The 15624-nt window shown below is 37.2% G+C and overlaps 1 protein-coding gene across 2 annotated transcripts in view; it reads left to right on the top strand.

Annotated features, from left to right (window-relative positions):
* Nucleotides 1–13481, top strand: part of LOC135481912 (protein phosphatase 3 catalytic subunit alpha-like) — a 28663-nt gene extending 15182 nt beyond the window's left edge. The window contains exons 6-14 of one of the 2 annotated variants that reach the window (XM_064761690.1): nt 2134–2273; nt 2697–2774; nt 2922–3016; nt 3313–3438; nt 4133–4210; nt 5591–5608; nt 7375–7450; nt 8161–8258; nt 10675–13481. In XM_064761690.1, the coding sequence (XP_064617760.1) occupies nt 2134–2273; nt 2697–2774; nt 2922–3016; nt 3313–3438; nt 4133–4210; nt 5591–5608; nt 7375–7450; nt 8161–8258; nt 10675–10805 (840 nt within the window). In that variant the 3' untranslated portion in view covers nt 10806–13481. The remainder of the gene's footprint in view (nt 1–2133; nt 2274–2696; nt 2775–2921; nt 3017–3312; nt 3439–4132; nt 4211–5590; nt 5609–7374; nt 7451–8160; nt 8259–10674) is intronic. The other variant, XM_064761691.1, reaches the window with a different exon arrangement.
* The last annotated feature ends 2143 nt before the right edge of the window (nt 13482–15624 follow it).

Raw genomic sequence — 15624 nt, forward strand, 5'->3', positions numbered from 1 at the left:
AGTGAACACTAATCAAAGTAAAGACGAATGAACTCCCACTTTGTTTTATACCCACCAAGCCTTGGCACCAGAGTTTGTGTATATTTAAACCATAATTTCACTTTCCTGCTGTAAAAAAAATTTAGCTGGCCCGTTGAGCTTTCTTAGCGCAACTCCCGTCTGGCAAAGATTTCACTTCATCATTACTACTACCTGTAGTATATGATTCAATATTGGATATTTTTTGCTGGAATTATTGTCTGCGACATCTGCAAAAATTAAAAAATTCTTTGAAAAAAGAGGGCACGTCAGTAGGAGACTTCTTTTCAATTATGGCAAATCAAAAAGATATGAATTTTAAAGCAACTACTTCGAGATAAAAATAAGAAATTCCATCCAAAGACTTCAAGAGAAGGGTTGCTGTTGGAAGAATAGGTCGAGTAGCCACCAACAATGGCATTTTAATGACAGCCTTATGCCGCTATAAATGTCAGGGGGGGCTGAGAGAGTGATAATCCTAAGAAGATCGTGTTAAAGGATGTTTCATATCAGGTCTGATATCAGTCAATGTGTAGATTAATAGCAGTTTATTTTGTATTTGACCGATCAAAGCTAAAAAAAATTTGAAATTGGCAAAAGGATGGTTTGAGAGATCTTTTGTATTGACTGTACTGTTAGCTGTTTGAGATCTGTGGCCTCGTGCCTTGGTTACCAAATAATTCCAGTGATAGCTGAAAGCGTTTTAGCTGCTGCCCAGTGAATATGCTGCTGCCATTCTGAGAGGTGTTTCGATATAAAAAAAAAAAGTGGCACTATCATAAATGATTTGAATGTGTAATTGTTATGCACTTAATATGAGTAGTTGGAAGATGAAGATGTCTCTCAATGTGACTCTTAGTGGTTGGCTTAAAATACTGACACAAATTTCAAATGTCCATTAACATAACTTGTGATTATCGCCTATGCTAACATGCGCTTTATTTCTTCCCAGATAGTCTCAAAGTATACAAACCAAACAGTTGCACTCTGTTTGTTAACAGAAAGAATCTCTGTGACAATTATTTGTTTTCAGTCAGTCACATTCTCTGAAAGTATAACCTGTCACCTGTATCCAGTCATAATGAAGACAATTGAATGATGTATTTCTGTTCATTAGTTAATGTCTGTAGACATATAGCAGATGAAATGTTTATATGGCAGTAATCAGCGAGACCAAGATAAGTTCTAGTGTAACTATTTGATGGTTTTGTCCAGTTTTATTTGAATAAATGCTACTTAATGATTGATAGTGAAATGTGCTTGTGGCTTCTGTGAAGTAGATAGTATTTATCCGTCCTGTGGACAGTCAAGGTAAGGGTTGTGATGCCCCATCTGTTCTTATATTAATTGTGTTGGTAGGCCTAGCTGTGTAGGGAGTAAGGTCCCTGAGGCCTGGCCAGGGATTCCCCTAGCTCATGTGCCACCTGTGCTCACCCGCTGTATATTGCCAGGTGCCTGGAGCAGATAAAGCAGTAGTTAATGCCTTTCCTTTTGTCTTCTCTGTGTAGCAGCACTTGACAAGATTGATGTCAGCACACTGGTGCAGTTACCTGGCATATAAATGATAGCCCTGTTTCTCTTTCGTGCTACAGATAAACAGGCTTGTGTTTACAGTTCCGAGTAGTGGCATTTTTGGGACAACATTGTGATGTAGGAGAAAGCTCTAATGCATTTATACCAATGCCAAATTGAAAATGTTTGTTTTGATTTAGCTTTATGTTCCTCTCTTTGTTGTAGATTTCAGCGTGGTTGTTATCTATCTATAACCATGTGGTATGTTCAGTTGATAACATTGATCAAAGATGGACTAAAAAGCAGTGCTGTGTACACTTGCATGTAGTTGCTGATGCATAATAGGTGTGTAAGGGTGAAAAGAACAAAAGTATTGGCAAAATGGCGTGACGCGGCCCTACCTTTATGGCAACATCAGAAAGCTATTTATTGATTATGTAATCAAGCTGTTATTTCACTTCAGGTGATGAAGCAAAAATTATATTGTGAACCTTACATGTTAAATATAGAACCAGATGAATCTTTTGCAGTTTTATTTTGCAGTCTGCAGATGACATAGGCACTCTCTAATGCTGTGTTTAATAGGATTTTGTGTAATTTCAGTTGGATAGGTTCAAAGAGCCACCAGCTTTTGGTCCGATGTGTGATTTGTTGTGGTCAGACCCATTGGAGGACTTCGGCAACGAGAAAACAACAGAACATTTTACTCACAATAGTGTTAGGGGTTGCTCATATTTCTACAGGTGGGTCTGATTTAGGAAATATGGTGACGAGTTACATAGAAAGAGATCGTAAAAATTGTCCTTACTATTTAATAATGCAATATTACAGATAATTAATCTTCATGTTAACTACAAATTATATATCTGAAGGTATGCATGTACACAAATTGTCCAGTTCATGGGCTGACAGCTTTTTGTTTGTATCTTCAACTGTCAGGTATTGCAGTCTTGAGAAGATAATGATTATTAAAAACATAGAAAGTTGAAGAAGCCTGTCCACTTGACTAAATTTTGCATGCCTATATAAAGGAAGCATAACTTTCTCTGTGAAACTACATGCATACTTCTTTTTTATCCAAAACATGGATTTCAAACCATGTATTCAGATGTGATTGATATTGTAGAACATGAAATAAAAGTTCTTTTCATTCTTTCTTATTTCAGCTATGCAGCATGTTGTGATTTCTTGCAACAGAATAATCTATTGTCAATCATTCGAGCACATGAAGCACAAGATGCTGGGTAAGTTGAGAAGAGATTGACAAACAGAATGTATAGTATAGTTCATAAATTTGTATCTTGTGCAACCTATTTCACTGTATGCATGCCTAGCTGAAAGATAACACTCATTGATATTTTGCTTACATGTTTTGCTTTTTTACTTTACAGATACAGAATGTACAGGAAAAGTCAAACAACAGGTTTCCCCTCACTTATCACGATATTTTCAGCACCAAATTACTTGGATGTGTACAACAATAAAGGTAAGTAGAAAAGCAGTTTCTGTTTTCCTGATGTTTAAACATCATATGGAAAGTTGTTAGTGCCTAGTAAATCTGGGCAGGTGTCCACTACGTACCAGTCTCAATTTGCTGGAGTAATTTTTATGGGGAAAAATCCCTATTGTTGAATGCTTTTGAGTGCTAATATCTTACCATTAGAATGAGGGGTAAACTATAAAGATGTTAAATTTATATTTTTGAAGTTAAAACTGATCTCATGTGGGTGTCAACAGAAGTAACGCATTTGTATGCAGTTATTCTATTACATTTCATTACAGCTGCCATTCTAAAGTATGAAAATAATGTAATGAATATCCGGCAGTTCAACTGTTCGCCACATCCATACTGGTTACCAAACTTCATGGATGTGTTCACATGGTCTCTTCCATTTGTTGGGGAAAAGGGTAAGTAAATATAAACTTGATAGTCTAAAGATCACACAGATGACATTACTAACCCATTAAGATCTAGTAAATACACACTGTATTTACTATTTTATGGTATAATCCATATCTAGTCTGAAAATTGTTTCACTGGATGTCCGCTAAAACATTGTCTTGTCACAGCCAATTATTTCTTGACTAAGGAGATTACATACTTAATTCAGCTCTCCTGGTTCAGGTGCAGCTTGAAGTAAACCGAACAAAGAGTGATAGTTCACACCAGGCTCTCCTGTTTCCTCGATGTGACAGCATAGTGAAAACAGATATGGCATTGATCAACAATCAAATGAATAAACAAATGGCAGGATGTTTTTGTGGAAGCTGAAATCAGCTTTCAGGAGACATTAATGTCTAAAGCCACAACTTTTCTCTGGTCAAAGTTGGGACCTACATGCTTGAGCTAACTATATAGGGAAACAGATGGTAGGGAATTTCGCTTTGGAAATGTCACTATTGTAACCGTCTGCAACAAATGACGGCACACTCATGGTTTGCTTAAAATAATGTATCAGGTAACTTTAAAAAAGAAACAAAAAATTGAGTTCTGTCAAGTTATACCCATAATGTGATGTGGCCTTTTTGTCTGAATTTGTCACCATATTTAAGGGAAAGAGGGTTGTAAAACACTTGAACTCTTAACTGTTTATTTTGACAGTGACAGAAATGCTGGTCAATGTTCTCAACATCTGCTCAGATGATGAGTTAATGACAGAAGGAGATGATAGTTTCGAAGGTAAGGATTGGGCAATCAAGCATGAGATTGGAATGCCCTTCCTTGTCAGCTGCAAGGCTCATGGCATCAACACATCATGGTTTCTTTCTTTCTAGGGCTTTCTGTTGGCTTCCTGTTTGGAATGTCTACGGTTATCCCATGTACATGTATGATACGTTTTGTGCTCCAAAACTGCTGTAATTGGACAGTGAATTCCGCATGGCATGGGTTAAGTTCTCTACACCTCCAGGGTCAAGTCTCGGGGTTGCATGCCCAATTATAGTATTTGTTAGACCTTAATTCTTTTTTAAGCACAGTACAGTAAATGGCTCGATGAATATTTTTCCCTCTTTTGTAATATTTGTGAACAATTTTTCTTTTGGGGGGTGGGGGGTAGGGAAGTGCATTCTACCAGACTTACTTAGGTATGCGTTGAATATGACGTTAATGACTCGTGTAGTATAAAGGTAGACTTCTTTTCTCCTTGCTAATGCGATATGCATTTGTTTTTCTTAAGGATAAGTTAACTTCTAGGATTAGTATCCTATGTTTTGTCCTTTATACTTAAGAGTATATGCAGTTCTGCATGTGTTGGTAGTACTCCATATTGTGTGGGAAAAGAAATGCTTGAATGTCAGATCCCCCCCACCCTCCCCCGAAAGGAAATATAATAATCGGATGCATAGTGTGGGTTGGAGGAGCTGGACTGGTGTTCCGTGCATCCTCTTCAATTTCCCAGAGTTTCTGGGCCCTTGGTTACACTTACAGGCACTCTCCAGTATTGTCTTGGTTTGCTAGCTTTCTCTACCTCATTTCTTCGCTTTCCCTCATTTTAGTAGTGTCACTTTCCCTTCTTTCTTGCGCACATTTTCTGTCTTGCACGCCACCACTATCCTGCTGTTGTTTATGGGACCAGTGAAATGAACTATCCAAAGCATGAGGAATGACTTGAAACCATACCTTCCTGTTTGTATATCTGAAATATTATACCATGTGTGATAATTTAAGCTATTGGCAGCTTTCAGAAACACAACATCCCTTGATCTCATTTTATTGTAAGAAGTGTGGAACTGTTAACACCTGTTGTCTTGAGTGGTACTTCTTGCCAGATCTTGCAATTCTGAAGTAAAATTTAGAGAAACCTGGTCAAGCTTTCGTATTAGTTAATTTTAAATCTGCATGAAAAGTACATGCAGTCCCACAACTGCATGTACGTGTACTGTAGGTAGAGACTCTTCTCATTAGACCTGCATTCAGCCAGGCTCCTCCCAGCGACTGACTGGTTAGTCCAGCTTTTTGACTTAGGCCCCATGATGACCGTGAGATGGTAATGTCATTTGCCGTTATTCTCTTTTTTCGTCGTGGGTCACCTTGCCATCCCCTTGCATGCATAACTACCAGGGCAGCACAATGTCAATGGTAAGTTTTACCTTTTCCTCACACAGCATGTGACATGCTCTGCTTACCTACTGCATTCCTTCTCGATTTAACCCACTGCACTTGTCTCTGCCTCTAATGGTAGTCCACTGTTTACAGGTTGCCAAGAATGTGGCACATGGTCTGTTTAACACCTTTCCTGTCTGCCATCCAACCCACTAAGCAACTAAAGAGGTTCATGCTCATAAGTCATTATAATATGGGCTGGTTATTAAAACATATGCATGAATCCAAGTGGAGAGCTGAATTCATTGTTATTTGGTTTGCAGCTGAATAATTTTGGCTGTAATGAACTTTTGTTAAGATTTGTTCAGTAGTTTTCATTTTGACTGTATGAAAGATCTTTTGACAAAGTTATTTGTTTTATATGAATGTAGTTGTAGTAGAAGTAAGCATGCCATGCATCGTAATTCTGATGAGCCATTGGGGAAGGGGGGGTTGTGGTGAACAAAACCCTTGTGCACTTCTCTACACACTAACAAAACCTTAAATGGTCTGTGGCAGGTCTCTAAATACAGCTCTATACTCAGATCTAACCTGTAGATGTGACTTTACTGATATAAATAATTTCTTCCTTTTTCTTAATGAGTACCCTTGTGTTTGTCTATAAAGATTTCATTTGTGTCGAGAAGCAGCGTATTGAATAATGACCCATGAACTAAAGAGATCTGTTCAGAAATATCAAATGGCCTAGTTATGTCAAAGTATGTTGTAAATATAAAGATTACAAAACCACAAGTAAAGAGTCCTAGTGAACAAGTGTACAATAAGTGTACAATAGATGAAGCAAGTGTATAGATCTCTGTTCAGCAGTCTCCATCCAAGTATTGATATGGATTTAATTATCAGTAAGTGTGCACATAATATATATATATATATATAGCCATCGTATATGCTGAGTAATCATTTTGTGGAAGCTGCAGTTACCAAGCAGATGGTTGTATCTGGATGTACCAACCGCAGAAGTAGAATTATTCTTGACTGATAAAAAGGGTAATCAGAGAGAAAATCCTAACATCATTTACATACATGCACTGCTCACCTAGTGGTCATTTCACACCAGTAGATTCTTAACCTGGACAATCTTCAAGCATGGCTTGTTTGAGGGACAAAGCTGTTCTTGGGATATGGTATTATTATTAAATTTTTTTTTCTTTTCTTTGTTTAATACTTAGTCTGTTATCCTTAAACTGTTTGCCTGGTAGCTCTTAGATTATCGGTTGCCATACCTTAATGCTTGTTGTCAGTTTTAAGGCTCTCTAAGTTCAGTAGTAATCTGCATCACTTTGGCATCACAAGGTCTTGGAACCCAAGCTTGAAGACTTGCCACATTGAGTATTTTACATGTTTTGTCCTTCCAAGAAATTTTTATGGAATAATTTCCTTACAGTTTAATGCTAAGGAGAAGGGGAGAAGCTAACAATACAAGTATTTGAAAATAATATTCCTATCAATAAGTCAATTGTATCTGTGTTAATATTTGTAACAAGTGAGAAAGAAGAAAAACAAAAAAGCAAAACCACAGTCAGGAAAGGATCAAGAAATATTCCCAAGTAATCATACTTGTGTATTTAGATAAATATCTATAATTAAATAAGACAAAATAAAGCAAGGTCAGGTAGGAAATGATCAGAAAGCAAAGTCAAGAAATTTTACTTTTATGTGGTTGCATTTGAACATGTATTGTGGCCATGGACAGTATTAGCTACTTGGGGGATTTTAACTCTTGAAATTATCACAACTTGCAGTTGCAGCAAGAAAAGAAGTGATCAGAAACAAGATCCGTGCAATTGGCAAGATGGCTAGAGTGTTCACTGTGCTCAGGTGGGTGTATTTATTTATTTATTTATTTGATTGATGTTTTATGCTATACTGAAGACTATTTCACTCATACGACGGGGGCCAGCATTACGGTGAGAGGAAACCGTGCATAGCCCAGGGGAAACTCCCGACCATCCGCAGATTTTGGCAGACCTTCCTTCATACGGCTGGAGAGGAAGCCAGCATCAGCTGGACAGGTGGGTGTAAAATAGAGCTCAAATGCCCTGTCACATATATCAAACCATAATGATATAAGGGATCAAAATCACCTTGATCAGAGGATTTTAAGCACAATTTCTTTCTCTATGGTTGTGCTAGGTTTCATTTATTTCTACCAGACTCGCATAGATTTGTGTATGGTAAATGACGTCTAGTGCCTTTTTCATTCTGCTAACTGAAATAAGTAAGTAAATAAAAGAGCCATACTAAGTAAAAAAGTGATTAAGGTTTGTTATTAATTCAATGTTTTTAGTCCTAGTGACAAAAATTCTGTGAGTCTTCAGATGATTTTTAAAAAAGCAGAAAACAAAGCTGAAAATTGTATTTTATCCTTTAAGAGAAAATAAGATACCAGAAAGCAAAAATTACGAACTGAAGTGGATTTGAAAAAGGTGAAAGAGCTAATAGTTTGATTTTGTCTTCTAAAGAAATGTCTACACTGTACTGTCCTTCACCTTTAATGTCGTTGTTAATGATTTTGTTACTGGTCACAGAGAGGAAAGTGAAAGTGTTCTCCAGCTGAAAGGGCTGACACCAAATGGACTGCTGCCATTGGGAGCACTCTCCGGAGGAAAACACACATTACAGAGTGGTAAGGGCAACCTTTTTTCTTTCTTTTCTTTGATGCATGGGTTAGGAGATCTTTTTATTTCTTTTTTTTTTTTTTCAACCTTAAACATAATTCGGGCAAGAACGAAAACGGCAATTTTACATCATTCTTATCTTGTGTTGAGGGTGTGGAATGTTGAATGTTTTGTTTGTGACACATTATCACTGTCAAGTAAAGGTAAGCCTAACACCAAATTTATTTTATTGGTGTCTGACAAACTTCCAAGTACAATGGGTTTATGGTGATCTACTTACAGCCATGAACCCAATTAAATTCAAAATTGTTGATTTGTCTTGTGAGCTTTTATAGGAGCATTCTCCTTGAAGTTGTAGCTGTTTACATACATGAAATGTAGCTGAAAGTCTTTTGTCCTTTCTTTCATGTCCTCAAGGTATCCAGAGTAAGTGTATTGCTATTTCATTACCGTTACTACTGACCGCTAATTAGCAGCCAAAGGAGCTGGTGATCTCCAGGCAGCTCCCTATAATCCCAGTCAGTTAGAGATTAAGTGGTGCAGTGTCCATGCATGTTATTGTCACAAGTTTATGTTTAGTGTCACTCCTACGAGCAATCACATCCAGAAATACTAGAGGTTTCAGCAGAAAGGCGTGTATTTTTATTATTGTTGTTATATATATATATATATTTTTTTTGTGATAACTCGTAACTTTGTATTGACATTTTAGTGAACGTAATGAAATTCCCTCACTATATAAAAACCAAACCGTCTGACCTGTTTTTATATCAAGACAGATGGTTGAATCAAAGCTGAATATGATAGTTGGAAAAAGTTGTCAATATTAAATTTGTATGAGGATTAATTGCAACTCTGGCCTTGTTTCTTGTAATGAGTTTGTATTGAAATGCCTTCATTATATTCACTGATTAACCAACTATAACCAGTACTGTATTACTGAAAGTATAAATGTAACTCAAGTTATTGTTCTACGTGTATGTTGTAACTCGTAACAATTTCATAACCAAGTATCTAGCCAGGCGGATTGCTCCAAGTGAGAGCTGTACAATACATTGCTGTATCATTGTAATGGAAAAGCCTAATATCAGGGAAAAAAAGATTGCATGTGGAAGAAGTTGTGAACATTGTTGTATAGATTGCATGCTAGGAGTCCTAGGGTAGAAATTGACAACGGAGTGAAATGTATAATATCTTACATGTGTATGTCTATAAAATTAAATGGATAAATAGTACCTTAATGATACAGCCAAGTTTTGAGATAGACGGTCAAACTGAGTGGATCTCATTCAGTCATTTCATTTTCTCTATCATCTGATGGAAATATGTTTTACTGGTTTGACTTGATAGCTGAAAACCTGTGTGTAATTGTGTTGTACGTGTAGGTACATGTAAGTCATCGGTCATTAACTATGGAATGAGCCAGAGACAAGGATTTTGAGTGTGATATTAGTGTAGAATTCGTGAAATGGTTGTTGTCCAGTGGATGGGTAGAGAAACTGTCGTGACAAGCGTACCACATTGGTCCTTGTACATGTGACGCTTAATGCTTTGCCCGTGACCCAGTGTTAAATTGTAATTTGTGTCCTATTTAGTAGATCACTCCATTCACCAGAGCAAGCAGCCTGAATCCAAGGATGTGAAAAAGTGATACTTTAGGATGTTGTAACAGTTGTTCTTAAGAATAATTATTGTTACAACTGTCATTTAGTTCATCTATATCAAGATGGCCCAATTTTTTGTGCTAACAGTAATGCCAACTTTTCATTTTTTGTAAACTGGGCAGATTTTCGAATAATGGTTTTTGGGAATAGAGGGCATGTTTTGCAAATATTGTGATTTAAACTGTTCACTTCACTTTCACTGTTCACCCAGTTAAGTCACCCAATTCTAACTGGGGCACAGCACCAGTTTAAATGACTTCATTTATTTACTGCTTAACCCCATACTTAAGAATTTTTCATTTGTGTGAAAGTGGTCAGGGTTAAAGGTGATGTGAACCATCGCCCCTTGCCAGGTACCTTTCACACTTGCTGACAACGTTGCAGCGGAACAAGGAGGCTGGATTCAAACAATTGATCTCATTGGTTAAAGGCCTGACAGTTCCAGCAAGCCAGGACTAGAACTGTCTTGAGCCAGCGAGAGACCACGGCTTTGTAAGCCATGACGCATTAATGTATAAGCCAACCTAAGGTGTGGGAATCATTGTGAGAAGGACTCTAGATTTTACTAGAGGGGTTATGTTTCACTTCATTACTCAATGAAAAATTTGATATGTTCATAGGTAACTATTTTGTTGTGCAGTAGCAAATAGAGAGCATGTATGTTAACAGGAGGCTGGGTTTTGTCTTTCAATTAAATTTTAGAAGAAAAACAAACCTCAAATTTGCCAGTACTAATAAAAAAAAAACATTTGTTTTCCAGCTCTGAGCGGGTTTTCACCTAATCATAAGATCAGTGGATTTGAAGAAGCAAAATGCCTGGACAAGATGAATGAGCGGATGCCACCTCGAAAAGACTCAGTAAACAATGCTAACAACAAGGACAAGGCGTAAAAAAAACAAAACAAAACAAAAAAAAATCAGTATAGATGAAGACCGAATGAACAGGCCTCCCAGTGTGGTGCACAGTGATCTGCTCTACAGTCACTTCAGACAGAAAACAGACTTCATGTGACAGTTACCCTTATCCACTGGTGTTTTCCGAGTTTTATAGATCTCTTCTCAATTCCATTACACCAGCTTTGAAATCCATCTTATGTTTATTATATGTCCACTACCACATAAAACTGTGGGATGTTCCTCCCTGGGGCACTTGACAGGTTCCCGTGTATTCTCCCACATTCACTGTGTACATAGTTCTCCAGCCTTCTGTGTTGGAGTGACTGCATGGAATCCCAGTCGGAGGCCAGCTGTCTTCTTGGTCAAGGGGAGATAACCCTGTGTCTTGCGGTCGGACTACTGGAGACGGTTATTTATTGAACAAGAAGCTGAAGTGTATTGATGATAGCGAACATGACGAGGTAGACATGGATGGTTTCACAGATTATCACTTGAGTTTGAACTATATACTCATGACATAACATGGATTATTATCAGTTACACTGCATGTGACTTAGCAGTTAAGAAAAGGGTGAAAGTGTTTGGATGTCTACAGAGAAAACAACAGCTGACAACACAAGTAACACTATGTTAGCCATGTGGTTGGTCTAAATGTTTATCTTCTTGCTGACAATAATCTGAAGTTTTCCTGTTAACTGACTCGTTTACTATCATAAAGCTTCACATTCAAACTGTTACCAGTTGAATTTCATCGCATTGTGTAACTGTTATCTTACCTTTCCCAAACCACTGTCGTACTGGACACAGTATGTTTATGTTGTTACCTATTGCATGTGTCAAAGGCCGGCCTACATTCTGGGAATGTTTGTAGCCATTTTCTGGTGGTGTTCATCCTGCTCTTGCCAGTTCCACCTCTGTCCTGTGTCGACTGTGAGTGCTCTACACCTGGTGGCCATACTTCTCCATTTCATGGCAACGAGGAACCTCATACAAAGTAGTTAACCAATTTGCCATCTATTATTAGAAGTGTTAGTAAAGTGTGAATTTACCTGTTGACTTTAAAGAGTGTTTATTTGTTTGAAGTCAAGTGTTACATGCTGGAAGCTACTATTGTTACTTTGTCATCACTGCCATATTTGTTTTCTTCTTTTAGTACATTTTTTATCTCGAGTTAAAGTGTAGGTGTGATATTTTTTGTTTGTACCCTCTATATAATGTGAAACCTTACCAGTGCTAATTATATTTGGTTTCCTTTTCTTTTTCTCTACGAAAACAAGTTTTCAGCAGTAGCATTACAGTTAATGCTACAGAGGATGTATACCTTTTTTTTTTTTTTTGACTACTAAACTGTGTGATTGTATTGAAAACTGTGATGTAGTGCTTTGTTGGCAGTTTTGGAAAAAGCTTAGAAAATTTCTGTGTTGTGGGTTCCAAGATGAATTTTCAGTGGTGAAGAATGAACACTCAGATTGCATGCGAATATTTTATATTTGCTTTTATGAATTAGTCGGCAAATCACCTGTTTTTGGTCTTACATGACTTTTTGCCATTGCCATGGCCAATTTTGCCATGAATTAGCCATTGCGTTGCCTGTTAAAATGCTATTGCAGTTCTACATGGTACAGTGGCAAATGGTGTTCGTAGGTCATATCAGGTGAATAGCGTAATGTTAAATTACAGTGTTCTGTGTTTTATTTCTCCATGAATCCTGATGGCTTGTGGAATGGTGTAATCTAACCACATCATAAATCCAGATATTGAATATTTATTATTATTATCTATTTGAATTGCTGTTAAGTACTGTGGTTGTGAGCAAGTTGTTGGACATTTTACACTTTTGCAATTTACAGTTTTTATCTTCAAAAACAATTTAGATGTTGTAGTGTACACACAATATAATTAAAACAGTTAATTATACACACAATAAGTGTTTGTTGACCTAAAAAGCACCATTCAGCACAAAATAATTCATTCTAAGTGACACAGTTAATGAATTATTAGTGGTAGTTGTTGCAAGTACATGTCATAGTATAGTCATGTCTCAAGCATTTTCATTGTTACATTGCAGAAGAAAAGAGGGAAAAAGTTCCAAAAAAAAAAAAAAAAGGAAAAAAAATTTTTTAAAGACTTAGTATCTTATATTGTACGTGGATAGCTTCCTAATGTACTGTTCCTGCTGATAACTCGGCAGTGTATATTTCTACCATACTTGACCTGGAGATTTACCCTGAGCCTTTGAACATGGCTCATCTTGAGGTGATGTAAAAACTTCACAGCTGGCATAATGTTCTGGGGTGGGCTGTGACAGACTGGACTTGGGGACCTGCACTGCTCAACTTGACAGGACCTACTAGTGTAAATAAAAATGGCTAAAATATTAATATATTTATAGGTGGTCTGTGGTAAGACTTCCTCCCTTATTTTCCAATGCTACCAAATACTGAGGCTTACTGTACAAACTATTAGGGAAATTACCCCTTGTATGTATAATAATGCCTTGTATAGAAGATTTTATTAACATTATTACCTTCGATGTTTTCAAATTTTACTCGATCTTTTTTCATTATTTTGTCTATTTGTCAGGACATATTTGTTGTAAATCATGCATGTATTCATACTTGTCAACATTTAAGTGTTCAAAATAAACCAAGAAAAATTACTCGCCCTTGAAATAAGAAGACTGGTGTGTTTTGTTTTTGTTTCCAGGGATTTGTTTTTGATTATGGACCGTATTTAACCAAAAAGTAGCATGTTTTCCTTGATTCTGATTGATTCATCCACCTTATAAATTAAGTTTTTGGTGAAGTTGGATTAATTTATCTGAAAAACTTAGTGGTGTCATGAAAAGTACCAGTTCAGGGCCTTTGTGCTTCTGAAAGTGGATTTTTACATACCAAACTTAGGCGAAATACAGTAATTTATGGTGTAATTTTTCTATTAAAATTATTATATATGGTGGAAATACTCTAAATCTCCTTCCTGCCTGTATCAAGACTGTGCAAAGCTGTGAACTTGCTTGTTCTTTGTTTATTACTTCACAATTATTGGTGTACATGTACTCATAAAACATATATGAAGTACACACGCACTGCAACATAACAGAAGAAAACGATCCACTCTGCTGTCATTTGGACTGTCTGTGTAGCTTGTCTCTTAAGTCTGGTCATTCCAAGACTTTATAAATGGTACTTGGTGTTCAGCCCTGATACTTCAGTGGCAGCAGCACTTTGGCAGCATGGACTCCCCCTGCCACAAGAAGACACAGTATATGCACACACATAATGACCTCTTCATCATGTGACTGAAAAACTAAGTATGACAACCTCTAAAATACTTCATGGGTATTGATGATAGATTTTAGTATCAAATAGTAACCTGAAAAGTATACATGAAAGCTCACATCTGTATATAAAAAAAAAAAAAAAAGCCCAGACACAATCGCGAACAGATGGACAAAAGCACTATACCATTAGGCAGAGTGTATAAAAATGGACAAATGTGAGGCGTGACATCACATCTGTACCTATGCATCAATGAAAAATCAAAACTACAAAACAATTAGAGTAGCCTGTACACAAAGTTCAGGTCAATCTACATAGCAGATATCAGAGAAAGGGCAATCTGGTTACAATGGCAACCGTGGAAATAGAAAATGAGAGTCGCAACACATCATTCACATTTGCATCTATTCAGCAAAAATTACTCCATGTGAAAACAATTGCAGTTGTAGCCTGAACAGGATATCTCTTTGTGTAGTATATTTAGGGATGATGCCAAGCTGGTTACCATGGCAGTGGTGAAAATGGACAAATTTGAGTCCCCACATAGTCCTGTCTGTTTCTAAGCATCCACCAAGAATTAAAACTGAACATGGAAAACAATTGGATTTGTAGTCTGTGCACAAAGTTCATGCCTATATAACTATATGGTAGATATCAGGGGAAGAGCAATCTGGTTACCATGGACAAATGCAAGTCTCGACAGTATCACGTATGTATCTATCCACCAAAAATTAAAACTACGTGAAAAACACTTGAAGCTGTAGCGATGTGAAATCGTATATATATATATAGTATATATAAGGAAAATGGCAATCTGGTTAATGTGACAACCGTGGAACTATCTATGGAATACAAATGGAGATATAGACTGGACACAAATACGGACGGACGAAATGCTACCACAGAGGGACCTCAGTTTTTATTTTGACTGGAATTGGTAGCTTCTATATAAATTACGCAGGGAAGGGAAGTGGAGGCATGTCTGTGCTGTTTCTACAACACAGAATTCCTGGTGTAAACTACAGACCTTTGCTAGTTGAACTGGCAGACTGTGTCCAGCAAACTTCATATAAGATTACATGAGAAAGAACCATTAACAACTAATTGTCACCAAGGCTTTTGTATTACAGCCCTTAGGAATATGTAGAAAAGAAAATGAGACACTGATATCTATCCAGACACATTTTGTGTGTGTGTGTGAGAGGGGGGTGGTGCATGGCGATTTGCAGATGGAATGAGCAACAAGGCTGAGTGCTGGTCAGACCAGTTTACAACCACTTAGTGGGCACTCTTCAAGTCACCTGCTAGAGTAAAACAGAGGGGACTGTTAGGTGACGTGCAGGTCACATGGGAAAATCTGTGATGGAACATTACAAAGATACGTGTATGAAAAACGAGGCACACAGCACTGTTGCCTTAGTTCCAGCTTACAGTTGTAACCAATCCGACTGTGCCTGGCTCATATTCTGTAAGAGGTTGCTTTAATTGGGGTTTGCCTGGTTTAGTCTGAACTGAAGCTAGCGCTCCTTTCC

Source organism: Liolophura sinensis, chromosome 1 (genome assembly GCF_032854445.1).
Source record: "Liolophura sinensis isolate JHLJ2023 chromosome 1, CUHK_Ljap_v2, whole genome shotgun sequence".
NCBI lineage: Eukaryota > Metazoa > Mollusca > Polyplacophora > Chitonida > Chitonidae > Liolophura > Liolophura sinensis.